The 12,713-nt window shown below is 55.0% G+C and overlaps 1 protein-coding gene across 12 annotated transcripts in view; it reads left to right on the top strand.

The window, feature by feature from the left end:
• Positions 1 to 12,713, top strand: part of CACNA2D2 (calcium voltage-gated channel auxiliary subunit alpha2delta 2) — a 144,221-nt gene that overhangs the window by 69,478 nt on the left and 62,030 nt on the right. For all 12 annotated transcript variants that reach the window (XM_045492910.1, XM_045492902.1, XM_045492901.1 and 9 more), the window contains exon 3: positions 3,460 to 3,576. In XM_045492910.1, the coding sequence (XP_045348866.1) occupies positions 3,460 to 3,576 (117 nt within the window). The remainder of the gene's footprint in view (positions 1 to 3,459; positions 3,577 to 12,713) is intronic.

Below are 12,713 nucleotides of genomic sequence, written 5' to 3'. Positions count from 1 at the left end.
ACCAGCGGGCGTGCGGTCCTGCTGTGGTTGTTGAGGCCCTGCACCCGGTGCACCCTGGCCTGTTTGTTGCTTCTAAGCTGACCCCAGGGACCAGGGCTAGAGGCTGGGGCTCAAGGGGAGCCAGCCCTGGCATACTTTCTGCCCTGGGGTCTCCCAGGCTTCCTGCTAGGCCTGTAGGTAGAAAGCACCTCCTCAGACAGCATCAATGGAGAGATGCCCTATCTCCCAGGGTGGGACCATCTGCTGAACGGTGTCACTCAGATCTCCCTGGGACACAGGGCTCAGCTCAGGTCCCACCCCCAGGAGCCAGGGGCACCTGGAACAGGTTCAGGGGAATGTTTAGAGGGATGAAGCACTCGGGATAGAAGGAACAAGGGCTACTATGTCTCAGGGGCTCTTTTGGGATTGGGGCACAGGCTTGGCTGGTAGTTTGACCAGGCCCTGAAGCTCTAGGATTCAGCCCTCATCTCTCCAGAAACTCCTTCTAGCCCATTTTACCACCCTTGCTCTAGAGAGGATTTAGAAAGGCAGGGAAGGCAGACGGGAAACAGGGACAGCATGAGCAAAGGTGTGGTAGTGGGCATCAGCATAGGCTGGGGACCCAGAAGCCTGCAGGGACACACCAGGTCAATGGGCTGGAGAGGCCACCAATGCTGACACCGGGGCCAGCAGAAAGATGTCATAGAGGGTCCTTGGGACAGGAAGAAAGTGTGGCAGATGAAGCACCAGGTTCCAAGGGGTAGCACAGCTGCAAGCAGGAATATGAGTCAGACTGAGGTCTAGCTGGTCGCAGAGCTCTGCTCTTGAGCAGGGAATTGGGCATATGCATTTGCCAAGGGTCCATTACACACAGGCCCAGTGCCTGGGGAGAGCTGGAAGGGAGCTGGCTTTGGCTGTGCTGTATCAGTGGCGTCTCTGTGTCTAGGCTCCCCTGTTGTCACCTCTCGGGCCCAGGCTGAGGTGTTGGAGACAAGAACAGTATGGCTGGAGAGGGGCTTCCCAGGAAGGCCTGGGAAGAGGGTGGGGCTGGGGGCGAGCCAACCCCAGGAGACCACGGCTGTCTGCCCAGGAATGGGAGCCAATGGCTTCAGATCCTTAGTGTACAGATATAGCAGAGAGAGTGGAGGCAGGGAGGGACTGTGATTCCTTCTGCAGAATTCTGGTGATCCTCAACAATAGCAGCAGCGACAATAGTGTAGGTTCTTTGCAGTCCTCCATCAGCCTGCAGACAGGGGACTGCTGTTCTCTCGCTTAATAAATCGGACACCAAGGTTCAGACGTGAGGTGACTCTTAGCAGGGTTTCTGCTTTCAAGCCCTTATGCCACCTTTCAGGGCCCTGGGGTGTGACCCTGCCACCTGGAGACCCACTCCCTCTATGGCTCCTGAGCCCTGTCTTAGTCACCATGCGACGCTGCAAGGGCTACCCTGGATCCTGTGGGGAGGAACTCCGGGGCTCCCAGAGGAGAGTTGTCAGGAGGCTGCTTGGTCCAGCCTCTGATCCAGGACTGCCGCGGCTATGGACAGCCCTGTTTGGGACACCTGGGAATGACCTTGACAGGAGAGTCAGGTGTCCGAACTTCATCCCCTACCCAGAGAAGCCAGGCAGCTGCGCCCCCTGCTGGCACAAGTGGCCCAGGGTGCACTCGGCCGAGGCTTAGGAAGTATAGCTGGCCTCAACAAGCCCAGGGTGTCCCGGCTCCAGGCCAGCAGCTCATGCTTGGGAAAGGGTGTATTTTTAAAGCCCTGAAACCTGGGAAGGAGAGGTCCAGGAGGACCTGGCTTTGCCACTCAGAGTCGTGTGGACTTGACCTGTCCTTTCTTGTTTCTGAGCCTCAATTCCCCCCAACAGTGGGCACTGCACTCCAGGCTCTCCACATTTCCCAGTGACCCCAGACTCAGACCCCTCCTTGATCTCTGTCTCCATCACCATCTTCTGTCTGGGGGCCTCTGCCCTGAGGCCCAGCCCAGGGAACCCAGGGAACAGCCTGGCCTGATGCCCACTTGGGGCCTCCGTCCTCCCTGGCCCTGCGTCCAGGCCTCATGCCTCGCCCTCTAATCGGCACTGCTCTGTGGGAAGGAGCGAATTCGCCACAAATTATTTTGTTCTAAGAGAAGGACAAAAAGAAAAGAGAAGCCGGGAGGGATGGGGGGCGGCAGGAGGAGGAGACTGCCTGAGCCGGCTTTGTGTGGCACTTTAACCCTTGGACTGCTGGGTGCTGAGTGGGCGGCAGGGCAGGGGCTCTGGCGCCTGATCCCCTACCTCCTCCCCCATCAATTGCTGGAGGCCTTATCTCCCCCCTCCTCTGGCTGTCACTCTCCGACCTTATCTTGCCTGCCTGTCTGTCTCTCATCAGCTGCCTCTCCCACCTCCTTATCTCCTCCTCATCACCTCTTCTCTCTCTGCATTCCTCTGGTTCTGCACTGCCCAATGGCGTGGCCCAATGGCAGCAGTTCAGTAGTGGCATATGACCTCTGTGAAGGAGTCAGCTTTGGGAGCAGACCTCCTGGGGTCATTTGGATGGACACACGTGAGTGTACAATGCACACACACGTACACACATGCACACATCCATGCATGTGCAGACACCCAAGACCCCAGCCTGGAAGAAAGAGGCCGTCTGAATTCACTTCTGTGACTCACATATAAGCCCCAGGCTTCATCTAGAGGCCCTAACCCCATCCTACCCCCAACATGCAGGCACATGCACACAGATGGATGTGTGTTGAGCCATAACACACACACTCACGCATGCAGATGCAGACTGTCAGCTTTATACCCCCACGTGAGTGTGTGCACAGACCCAGTTCTCAAGGAGAGAGGGGCAGATTTATCCTCCCTACGTGCTTCCTTTTCCCTGGTCCCTGCCCCCATATTCTGTGCGCTGAATGAGAGAGAAACCCCTAGGGGTGCCTAGAGTCCCCACTGCAGTTTCTGTAAATGCCCTGGGGCAACACCAGCAAAAAAGGGTATAGGGGTGGCTATATGTGATGCATATGTGGTGTAGTGAGTGTGACAGTGTCCTCATGTCAGCAGGCATGTGGTATGCCATGTGTGCTTATTGGTCCCATCTCCCCCCCTCCCCCCCAACACACACACCCTGCCTCCTATTGAACCCACCCTTCCGCCTCTGCTGCTCTCAGACACTCTGAACTAGTCACGCAGTTGTTGCTCATGGCTCCTGGAGGAGGAATCCTGAGTCCCAGAGAAGGCAGTGACAACCCCATCCCACCAGCCACAACCAGGGCAAGCTGTGAAACCCATGACCGTAGTAGCCTTTCTTCAAGTTCAGGAGGGCAGTGGGCCCAACCCTCAGACGTCCATGCTCTCCGAATGGCCAGAGCCAGAATTGGGGCAGGGCCAAGGGCTGGATCATACTGTGCAGGGGGGATATGAAGGGGCTGTGACATGGAAATGTGGGACCACCCTGGCCTCACCCCTGGCTCCTGCTTCCTTCTAGATCTACAAGGACAACCGGAATCTGTTTGAGGTGCAGGAGAACGAGCCTCAGAAGTTGGTGGAGAAGGTGGCAGGAGACATCGAGAGCCTGCTGGACAGGAAGGTGCAGGCCCTGAAGGTAGGTGCAGTTATGTGGGTTGAGGGAGGGCCAGGCGAGTGGCTCTGCACTGTGTGGGCAGTGTGCCTACCCAGCGTGAACACGTGGCCCTCCTGGCCCTCTGTATTCAGGCTGAATTCACTGGCAGGGCTGTGCCCACCTGGACTGTGGGCAGCAATGGCAGGAACAGATAGTTTTATCTGGAGGGTGACCTGGGGTCTTGGGGCTCTTGTGCGGGCATGAAGGTGGGGCCCAGGCAGGCTTGGAGTTCTCAGATTCCTCTGTTCTATGAGCGTGCCCTGGGTGAGCATCTGCTGATGGCTGGGAGGGTAGGCTGCAGCTCTGATGGTGGGGGGGGGGGGGGGGGATGTGGAACGGCCCCAAATGCCCCACAGAGAATGTGGGAGCCATGTAATGCTAGGGATTGGAGCCCCTGCTCTGCCCATGACCTTGAATGTTTCTCTGCCTCCCTCTGAGCCTCACTCTCCCCCTCTAATCTTAAGAGAGGTTGTGCCTGTCAGCTCCAAGGTGCTGCCATTCTGGGAGTTGACAGACCCTACTCAGCTGCACTGACCACTTGTACAAAGCCAGCAGGCCTGTCGAACTCCACCCACCCCAAGGGAGTGCAGGTGGGGAGGGCCTTCTAGAGCTACAAGGTTGTGCAGTAAATGAGGGAGAGTGTCTAAGCTGCCCGCAGATCAGAGGCACAGCTGCCACTGCCCCAGCCTCAGCCTGTGTCAAAAAGAGGAGTCCAATAAAAAGGAATGGAGTACTGATGATGCACATGACAACATGGATGAACTTGAAAACATTCTGCTAAGTGAAAGAAGCTTGCCACAAAAGACCACCTATTGTATGATCCCATTTCTGTGAAATATCCAGAATAGGCAAATCCACAGAAATGGAAAGTACATTAGTGGTTGCCTAGGGCTGGAAGGGAGGGGGAATAAGGAGGGACTGCTAATGGGTACAGGGTTTCTTTTTGGGGTGCTGAAAATACTCTAAAATTAGATTGTGGTGATGGTTGTACAACTCTGAATGTGCTAAAAAAAAAAAAAAAAAAAAACCAACACTGAATTATATACTTTATGTGGGTAAATTCTGTAGTATGTGAATTGTATCTCAGTAAAACTATTTTTTTTTAAAAGGATGAGCAAATCCATACAAGCCATACCCAAGATCAGACCAGGGGCCTGGCAGGGTTAAATCAGGTCAGTGACCTAGCTCAAGCCCCCACCACATCCAGGCCCCAAGGAGAGAACTCTCTTCCCCAGGAGCTGGGCCCTGCCATCCCCCTGGGGTCCCCTGCCCATCCTGTGTGACCTGGAATCATAGAATAGGGAGAGGCTGGCATGCTGGGACCAGAGTCCCAGAGGAAGTGGAGCCTGAAGGCCTCCCAACCCAGGGTGGATCCAGACGACCCAGAGTGAGCCTAGCCCCAGTCCAGCCTGACCTTCAGGATCTCCTGGTCACAGGTGGGGAGACAATTGGAGAAATGAACTGCCCCGGGGAGGAGGCAAAGCCCAGCCTTCAACTGGGACAGCAGTCCCAGGGTAGGGCAAGAGTGTCTCCCCTGACTGTGAGAAACATTCTGCTGCCCTATCCATCCAGCATATCATGTCCCCTCCTTGCTTTTCCTAGAACTGGGACTGACCTGGATCCTGTCCCCTCCTTTCTTGCCTCTCTTTCTCTCTCTCTTCCATTCATTCCAGACTCCTCATTTGCCCACTACTTCCTTACTTTCCTCCATTTTACAAAGTGTGGGCAACCAGCCCTGAACTTGTGTTGAAACTTTCTGATAAATTTGGGAAGAGGCATCCTTTAGGCTTGCTGCCCACCTTGGCTTTAGGACCAGTTCCCTCAATGAGAGGTGCTGAGTGGTGGCAATGACAGATGCCTGACCTGCCCTCCACAGATGGAGCCCAGGGCCCAGCCCCCTGCCCATCCTCCCCGGACACTGCAAGTCTGAGGTCCCTCCCCAAGTTCTTCTCCCCAATTCTAGACAAACTATCAACCTTGATAGCTTGGCAGGGAGGGTAGAGCCCAAGGCCTGGGTCCTGATCCCAACTCTCTCTATACCCCACCCACATGCTGGACCCTGCCCCTCAAGGCAGGGCAGAGGTCTCTCTCCTTCCCACTGCATCTGCAGCCTAGCCCATGGCCTGGTACATAGTTGGTGCCAAATACAAATTATTTTCTTTTTATTTTTTTTTAAATTTATTTAAGTAATCTCTACACCCAGTGTGGGGCTCAAACTCACAACTCCAACATCAAGAGTTGCATGCCCTTCCAACTGAGCCAGCCTGACATGCCACAAATTATTTTCAATAGAAGAATGATGGGGGAGAGCCTGAAGGGCTCAGTTGGTTGAGCATCCAACTCTTGATTTTGGCTCAGGTCATGATCCCAGGGTCCTGAAATCGAGCCCCACATCAGGCTCCACTCTGAGCGTGGATCCTGCTGCTTGGGATTCTCTCTCTCTCTCTCTCTCTCTCTCTCTCTCTCTCCCGTTCTCTCCCTCTCTCTCTCCCTCTGCCCCTCTCCCCTGCTCTCACATGTGCTGTTTCTCTCTCTCCTTCTCTCTCTCTCTCTCTCTCAAATAAAAGAAAAAAGAATGATGGAAAAGGGCATTCACTGTTTGGGCACTCACCATGTCTTGTCTGTCACAGGTTACTCTCACTGCAACCCCGTGAGGGAGGCCCACTTCACAGAGGGGACAGAAACTCAGACATGCCATGCATCAGGCCAGGATGTGAACCCAGGTCACTCTGATGCTAAGCCATGCCCCTGACTCCCACATGATTCCAAGGTGTGCACAGAGCCCACCACCCTTACCTTCCCAGCACTCTGCTGGGCCATGAACCCCCCTGCTGCAGTGCCTCTGGCTCTAGGCCCACAAGATGCTTCTGTCCATATCCCCAGAGGATGCAGAGGACAACCACCCTTCCCCTGCCTTGGTCCTAATTGTTCAGGATGAGCTTTGGTCTTAATTGTGTTTTTAATTTGCTTTTAATCAAGTTCTGGCCCTTCTTTCCTTTCTCACATTTGTTTGCAGCCTGGGTGCATATGGAGGCAGGGATGTGGGGGCCTGGACCCCTTGCCCCCCCATCCATTGTTCCTCTCTCCCTGGACCCCATCCAGTAATCCAATTTAAATCCTCTTGCTCTGGTCTGGAATTTTAATTTGGGACTTGCAAAGAGGAATCTGAGCAACACAGGACGGAAGTTCATTGGCTCATCTAATCAGGGACAATCAGACATTTGTTACAAGTTTCTCCAAGCTGCACAAGGTGATTTATGCAGGCAAGAGTCAGGGAAGGAGCAGGGCCAGGTCAGGAGCCTTGCAACACAGGCAACCAGCATTCCCAAGTCCAGGAAACCTGCTAGGGCCTTAGCTTTGGAAACATGGAGGGGAGCTGTTTTATGAATTCTACTACCAGGGAGATGGGTCCTCTGAGCCAAGGCCCACTCTCTAAGGGTCTTAAGTCCCAGGAGAGGGAGGGAGGTACCTGAGTTCTTACAGCACATTGGAGGCAGAGTTGCCTTAGCAACTTACAGTACATTGGAGGCAGCCCAAATCTGGACTCTGTTGTCCTCCCTGCTGGGGCCTTGACACACAGCCCTTGTCAGAAAGGTCATTTCTTCCTGGTTGTATTTTTTTCCTCCATTGAGTCATCAACATTCTCTAGTGGACTACTGTGTGCCAGGCTGGTGCTGGTGGGCAGGGGGAGGACAGGCCCTGCTCCTGCCCTCATAGAGCACTCAGTCTAGTCCCATCCCAAGCCTTAGCATCCCTCTCTGTAAAATAGGGACATGAGACCATCCCTGCCCAGTACTTCTGGTCTCAGTCTCATACCTCCAGGAGCCATCATTTATAAAGGCCACAAAGAAAACAGTGTCCCCAAAGGTTGTGCCACCTTCAGCACCATCCCTGATACCTCTGTTCTGTGGCTTAGAGGAGAGGCTGTGAGAGGAGATACAGCCTTGATAAGGTCAGGAGTGACCCGAATGCAAGGGGTTCCAGCCTCCTCTCAGTGGTGGGGCCATGGGCATTGTGGTTCAGTTGTCTCAGTTCCCAGAGAATGGGAAGCCCAAGGCCAGAGCACTCAGGGACATCAGTGTGGCTAGAGCCTGCTCTTGGGGAGACCCTCTTACCTCAAACTTCAAACAAACCAGAGGCAGTGGAAAGGCTTGACTGGGGATCCAGGACCTAGAGACCTCAGTCCTTAAGCTCTCCCCTTCTACCATGCCCATGTTCCCCATGCTCCACCTCAGGTACCTCCTGCTATTCCCAGGGCCAAGACCTTTCCAGACGTTGTGCCTTTGTACCTTTGTCTTCCTATGGTGTTTTTCAAACTTTTTTTCTTTAAGTGGGCTCCACGCCCAACTCAGGGCTTGAACTCATGACCCTGAGATCAAGACCTGAGCTGAGATCAAGAGTCAGACATTCAACCAGCTGAGCCACCCAGGTGCCCCTTGTCTTCCTGCAGTGTTTTGAAACCTGCTTGAACATTGAGGTCACTTGGAGAGATTTTAAATGGTGATGCCCAGGCCTTGCCCCAAACCGAGTACATCAGATTCTCCAGGGATGGGGCTGAGCTTCAATATTTCTCAGTGCCCCACAGATGATTTATGTAGATTCAGAAGTCAGAATGTTTCCCCTAAAATGGGCAGAAAGAATTCCCTCCCATGATCATTGGCCTCTTTCTTAGTGCCTATCAGGTGCCCACCCTACGATGAGCCAGAACACTCCAGATCTCTCCAAATCCTCTTTACAAGCCGAGAGTATCGTATCCTCATTTTACATTTGAGGAAATTGAGCCCCAGAGAGTTTAAACCACTGGCCCTAAGCCCCACACCAAATTCAGGCTTTAGATCTGGGCAGCTGGGCTTCAGACCCCACAAACTGCCCCCCAACACTGGCCTCCTCTGGACTACCACCGGTGGCCACATGGCATTTGCTGACTGCAGGGTGTGGACAGGGCTGAGGGAAGAAGAGATGGGGCTCTGGCCTCCTCTGATAGTGGCTTGCCCTGGAATGACCTAGTGACCTTGGGCAAGTGCCTGCGCCCACAGGTTCTTCCTTGGGCAGTGGAGACAGACACGGTGCACCCGTGAGGCCCAGCCCAGCCTTGTGAGGCCCAGATGGATGGGACAGGGGGTGGCGCAGCTGCAGCCCTGGATCTGGGGGCTCCAGTGGGCAGTGTTCCCACCCTCAGTCACCTCTCTGGGGAGCGAGCATCATTTAAAGAGTAAAATTAAAAACCCTTCTGCACACAGCTGCCCTGCTTTTGCCGCTAATGGCCACTTAACCCAATTAAACTGATGCATTGTTGGCAGTGTGGCCAGGTCTGTTCAGGAACTGGGCCCTGGGTTGGGTGCTCAGAGGAATAGAAGGAATGAGCCAGGGAGGGGGCCGGGGAGCTCCCCCTCCCAAGCTGTAGAGCAGACCACTCCTGTCAGGAGGGAGCACACTCCACCTCGCTCCTGCTTACTTGCTGCTTTTCTCTCCAAGGCTTCATCCAAGGCAGGGTTTCTCAGTGTCAGCACTACTGACATTTCAAGCAGGATAATTCTTGGTTGTGGGGGCTGCTCTGTGCACCGTAGGATTGCTCAGCAGCGTCCTTGCCCTGCACCCACTAGATGCCAGTAGTACACCACTCCCCCAGCTGTAACAACCAGAGATGTCCCCAAATCTTGTCAAATGTCACCTGGGGGGAAAACTCCCTTCCCCCCAAATCCTGGTTGAGAACCACTGGTGTAATGGGACAGAGAGATGCAGCCATGATGAATAAAAGCCGCGTAAGCAGGGGACATGGGGACCTCAGAGAGGTGCAGATGGAATGGGGCAGCTGTAGCAGGAGGAAGATCACTTCAGTTTAAGAGGGTAAAACTGAGCTTGGGGCTGCCTGGAAGAGGCAGCAAGGATTTGGGGGGAAGAGTTTGGCACTGAGACAGCCAGAGGCTGGTTCAGAGCTGGGTCCTCCGCTGCACTGATTGATGGGGGTTGGACAGGCAGATCAGCCCTGAAAGGACAAGGCCTGGAGGAGGCCTGGCCCAGAGTAGGAGTCTCAGGAACATTTGTACAACAGGTGCAAGGGCTGTGACTCTGCGTTCTGGCTGGAGGTCACCCTCTGGGATCTGACTGCAGACTGGGAAGCTCTAAAAGCCACAGTAATGGGGGACAGACAGGCAAGGGATTCTGTAGCATGGGCTGCCCCGCCCACCCTTCTCCGTGCAATTAAAAGGTGTTTACATGGGGCCGGCAGTGGCTTCTGCCTCCCCTTCATTACAAACATTAAGAGATCTTGACCCTTCCACTTTCCCGCTCTTGAAAGGAGCCACAGACACGTAGAGCCAATTAGGCGCACGCGTGGGCGCCAGGGGCCTGAGCAGCCTGTTCTCCCTGATTGCGACGTTTAAGGCTGATTATTCTCCCCTCACCCAAACAGCGCTGCTGCTTCCTGGCAAGGTGCCAGTGCCACCCAGAGGAGCCACCTGGGGCCCCCAGGGATGGGGGGAGCACAGAATAAGTGAATGGACATCTGTTGAATGCTTCTCATGTGGGAACTCTTGGGGACCCCCACCTAACAGAGAGAGGCAGCAAGAGAGCCGGCCAGTAAGGAAACAAGGACAGGGACCTGGGCCGTGGTGAGCACTCAGGAGAGACAAGGCAGCATGTGGTGGCAGAGTGACCACTCAGGAACAGGGCTCAGAGGGAGCTCCTCCTCCGAGGTGGCCTGAACGTGTAGGGGAGGAAAGGTAAGCTGCTGTGCACTCCCCATATACCCACAGGCCCTGGGAGTCAGCGTGAGCCTTGGGCAAAGACACGCCGCTCCCAGCAACTGGTGGAGGTGTACACGGAGATGGCCTCCTCGGAGGATACATGGTGTGGCCAGAGACCCCTAGAAAGCTGCAGCCTCAGCCAGCCTCCCTGGAAATGAAGAGGGAGGTCGTGCAGGTGGGGTGTGTCCCCAGGATCCTTAGGGGAAACCTCATTCATCCTCTTCTCCTACTCGCCCTACCCAGTGGTGGTCAGATGAGGGCCTGGCTCGGCCTGTCAGGCTAAAGAAAGGCCGAGCTGTGTGTTTGGGCCAGCCTTCCCTAGTTCCTAGGATTTCCCCTGTAGAGCAGGCTCCTCTCGTGGCTCCTCCTCCATAGTACAGGGACCTCAAGAAGGGTCAGAAGAGCTGTGGTTATTCCCCAGCATCTTCTAGCCAAAGGATCTAGGGGCCTGGGTGCAACACCCCTGAGTCCACAGAGCCTGGTGGATCAGCCTTATACCCCCCGCCCTGCTGCTGAGCTCTCCCTAGTGGCTGAAGGTCAGAGGAAACTAAAGGGCCATGTGTCAGGCCAGGAAGCTCAACATCCTGTCTGCCCTGACCACCATTGACCACTTCTTGTGGAGATACCTTAGCCAAGGCACCCCAGACCCAGAACTTGCTCCAAGAGGGGGTGTCAGCCTCACCTGCCCAGTGACCTTGCTCCATGACGCCAGGTGCTTTCCCCATAGCACCGTTCAGTCTCCCTGTCATTTGCATGTTCACTCAGTCATTCAGCAAACCTTCCCATTGCCCCCAGCCTGACCCCAGGTGTGGAGCCAGTCTCTGCTTTACTGTAGAGCAGAATTACCATTTTACAGATGAGGAAACAGAGGTGCAGAGACAGTGCCAGCCTTGGCTGTTGCCTGGCTAAAACAGGGTCACAATTCCCCCAGCTCACCCTGGCTCCTGAGCCTGTGTGCCTGCTCCTCACGGAGCTCCTGAGGATTGGGAGGGACTAGAGCCATGCTGACTAGAGCAAAGAGGAAGCCCCAGGGTGGGGAAGGAAAAGTTGAGGGTCTGCAAGGCAGAGGGCAGAGCACAAACAAGGGCCTAGGGGCAAGACCTCAGTTGGGGGACACAGGATAGCTAGAGAGTGGATAGATAGCTAGAGAGTGGGTTCCTATTCAACCTGTATGTCCTGACTACCACAAGAAAGGGAATCTAGGGCATGAGGGTGGGGGGTCAGCCAAATGGATGAAACGGCCGTGGGCCCCCAGGGGAGACACATTGGATTGCACTCCCAGAGAAGCCGGCGCTGAGGTAGGATCCTCTCCTGCTTCTGCCCACCTCCTTGGGGGTCCTAGCTGGACACGTGGGGCAGATGCTGGGATGTGGAAGAACAGGGCCCGCAGGTGCCACAGGGACAAACCAGTCTAATTCAGGATCAGAGAAGTAAGAAATTTAATTGAGTTTTAATAGCTTCTGGCCCTTTGTTCTGAAACCTCATGTACAAGGGCTGGGGGAGGGAGGGTGCATCTAAGGCAGGGTGAGCCGGTGGCCCAGCTAGTCCCCATCCTCCAGGACCCCATACTTTGAGGAGACAGACAAACTCTGAGATCCTCGTGTATAGAACAGCTGATATGGGAGGGGAAGTCTAAGGAGACAGTCTGGAGGTGGTGGCACTTGAGCTGGTAGAATTTCCAAAAGTGGAGGAAGGGAAGAAGGAAGGCACCAAGCCCTGGCCTGGCAGTGAGCATGAGCAGAAGTGAGTCAGGCTGCGTCTGTCCATACGGGTTTTGTGAGCTGGGAAGGGAGCCCAGCAGGTGTACCCTGTGCATCACTTTCCACTGGAGGGGAGGGGGGTGAAGAGATGACAGAGGTAGGGGGCAGGGCTCACCACCTGAGGCCTGGGGTGGTAGCTGCACATTGGTAAGCATGGCCCCTTCAGGGTGCGGCAGCCTTGGGAGCAGCCAGTCACTTCTGTCATCCCCATTTTTCATGGCTTAACATACCTAGGGACCAATGCCTCTGCTTTGATAGTGGGTACCTATGGGAGAAGTGAGTCGGCTCACAGGGCTGCTGGCAGAGAGGGCCTGGTTCCTTGCACCCAGCACAGGCATGGTGAGAAGCCCCTCTGAGGTCCCTCATTAGTCTTTCCAAACCCACACCTGAAGGCCAGCCCAGCCCATGGTGTCATAGTGACCCTGGGTGGGGTCCCCCAAGGTTTTCCTGGAGATCAGTTGATCCTGGCTCACTGTGTCAAGGGATACCAGGTACTTTGGGTGCTGTTTGCTTCCTTCAACCTTTGTTTACCGAGTGCTGAGCAACCGATGTGTATGAGCACCATACTAGGTTACCAGGTCCAGAGATGGGGGAATAGACCTATGGGGCTCCT

This window comes from Leopardus geoffroyi, chromosome A2 (genome assembly GCF_018350155.1).
Source record: "Leopardus geoffroyi isolate Oge1 chromosome A2, O.geoffroyi_Oge1_pat1.0, whole genome shotgun sequence".
Taxonomy (NCBI): Eukaryota; Metazoa; Chordata; class Mammalia; order Carnivora; family Felidae; genus Leopardus; species Leopardus geoffroyi.
Note: the sequence above shows the minus strand (reverse complement) of the source record. Positions and strands in the feature narration are given on the sequence as shown.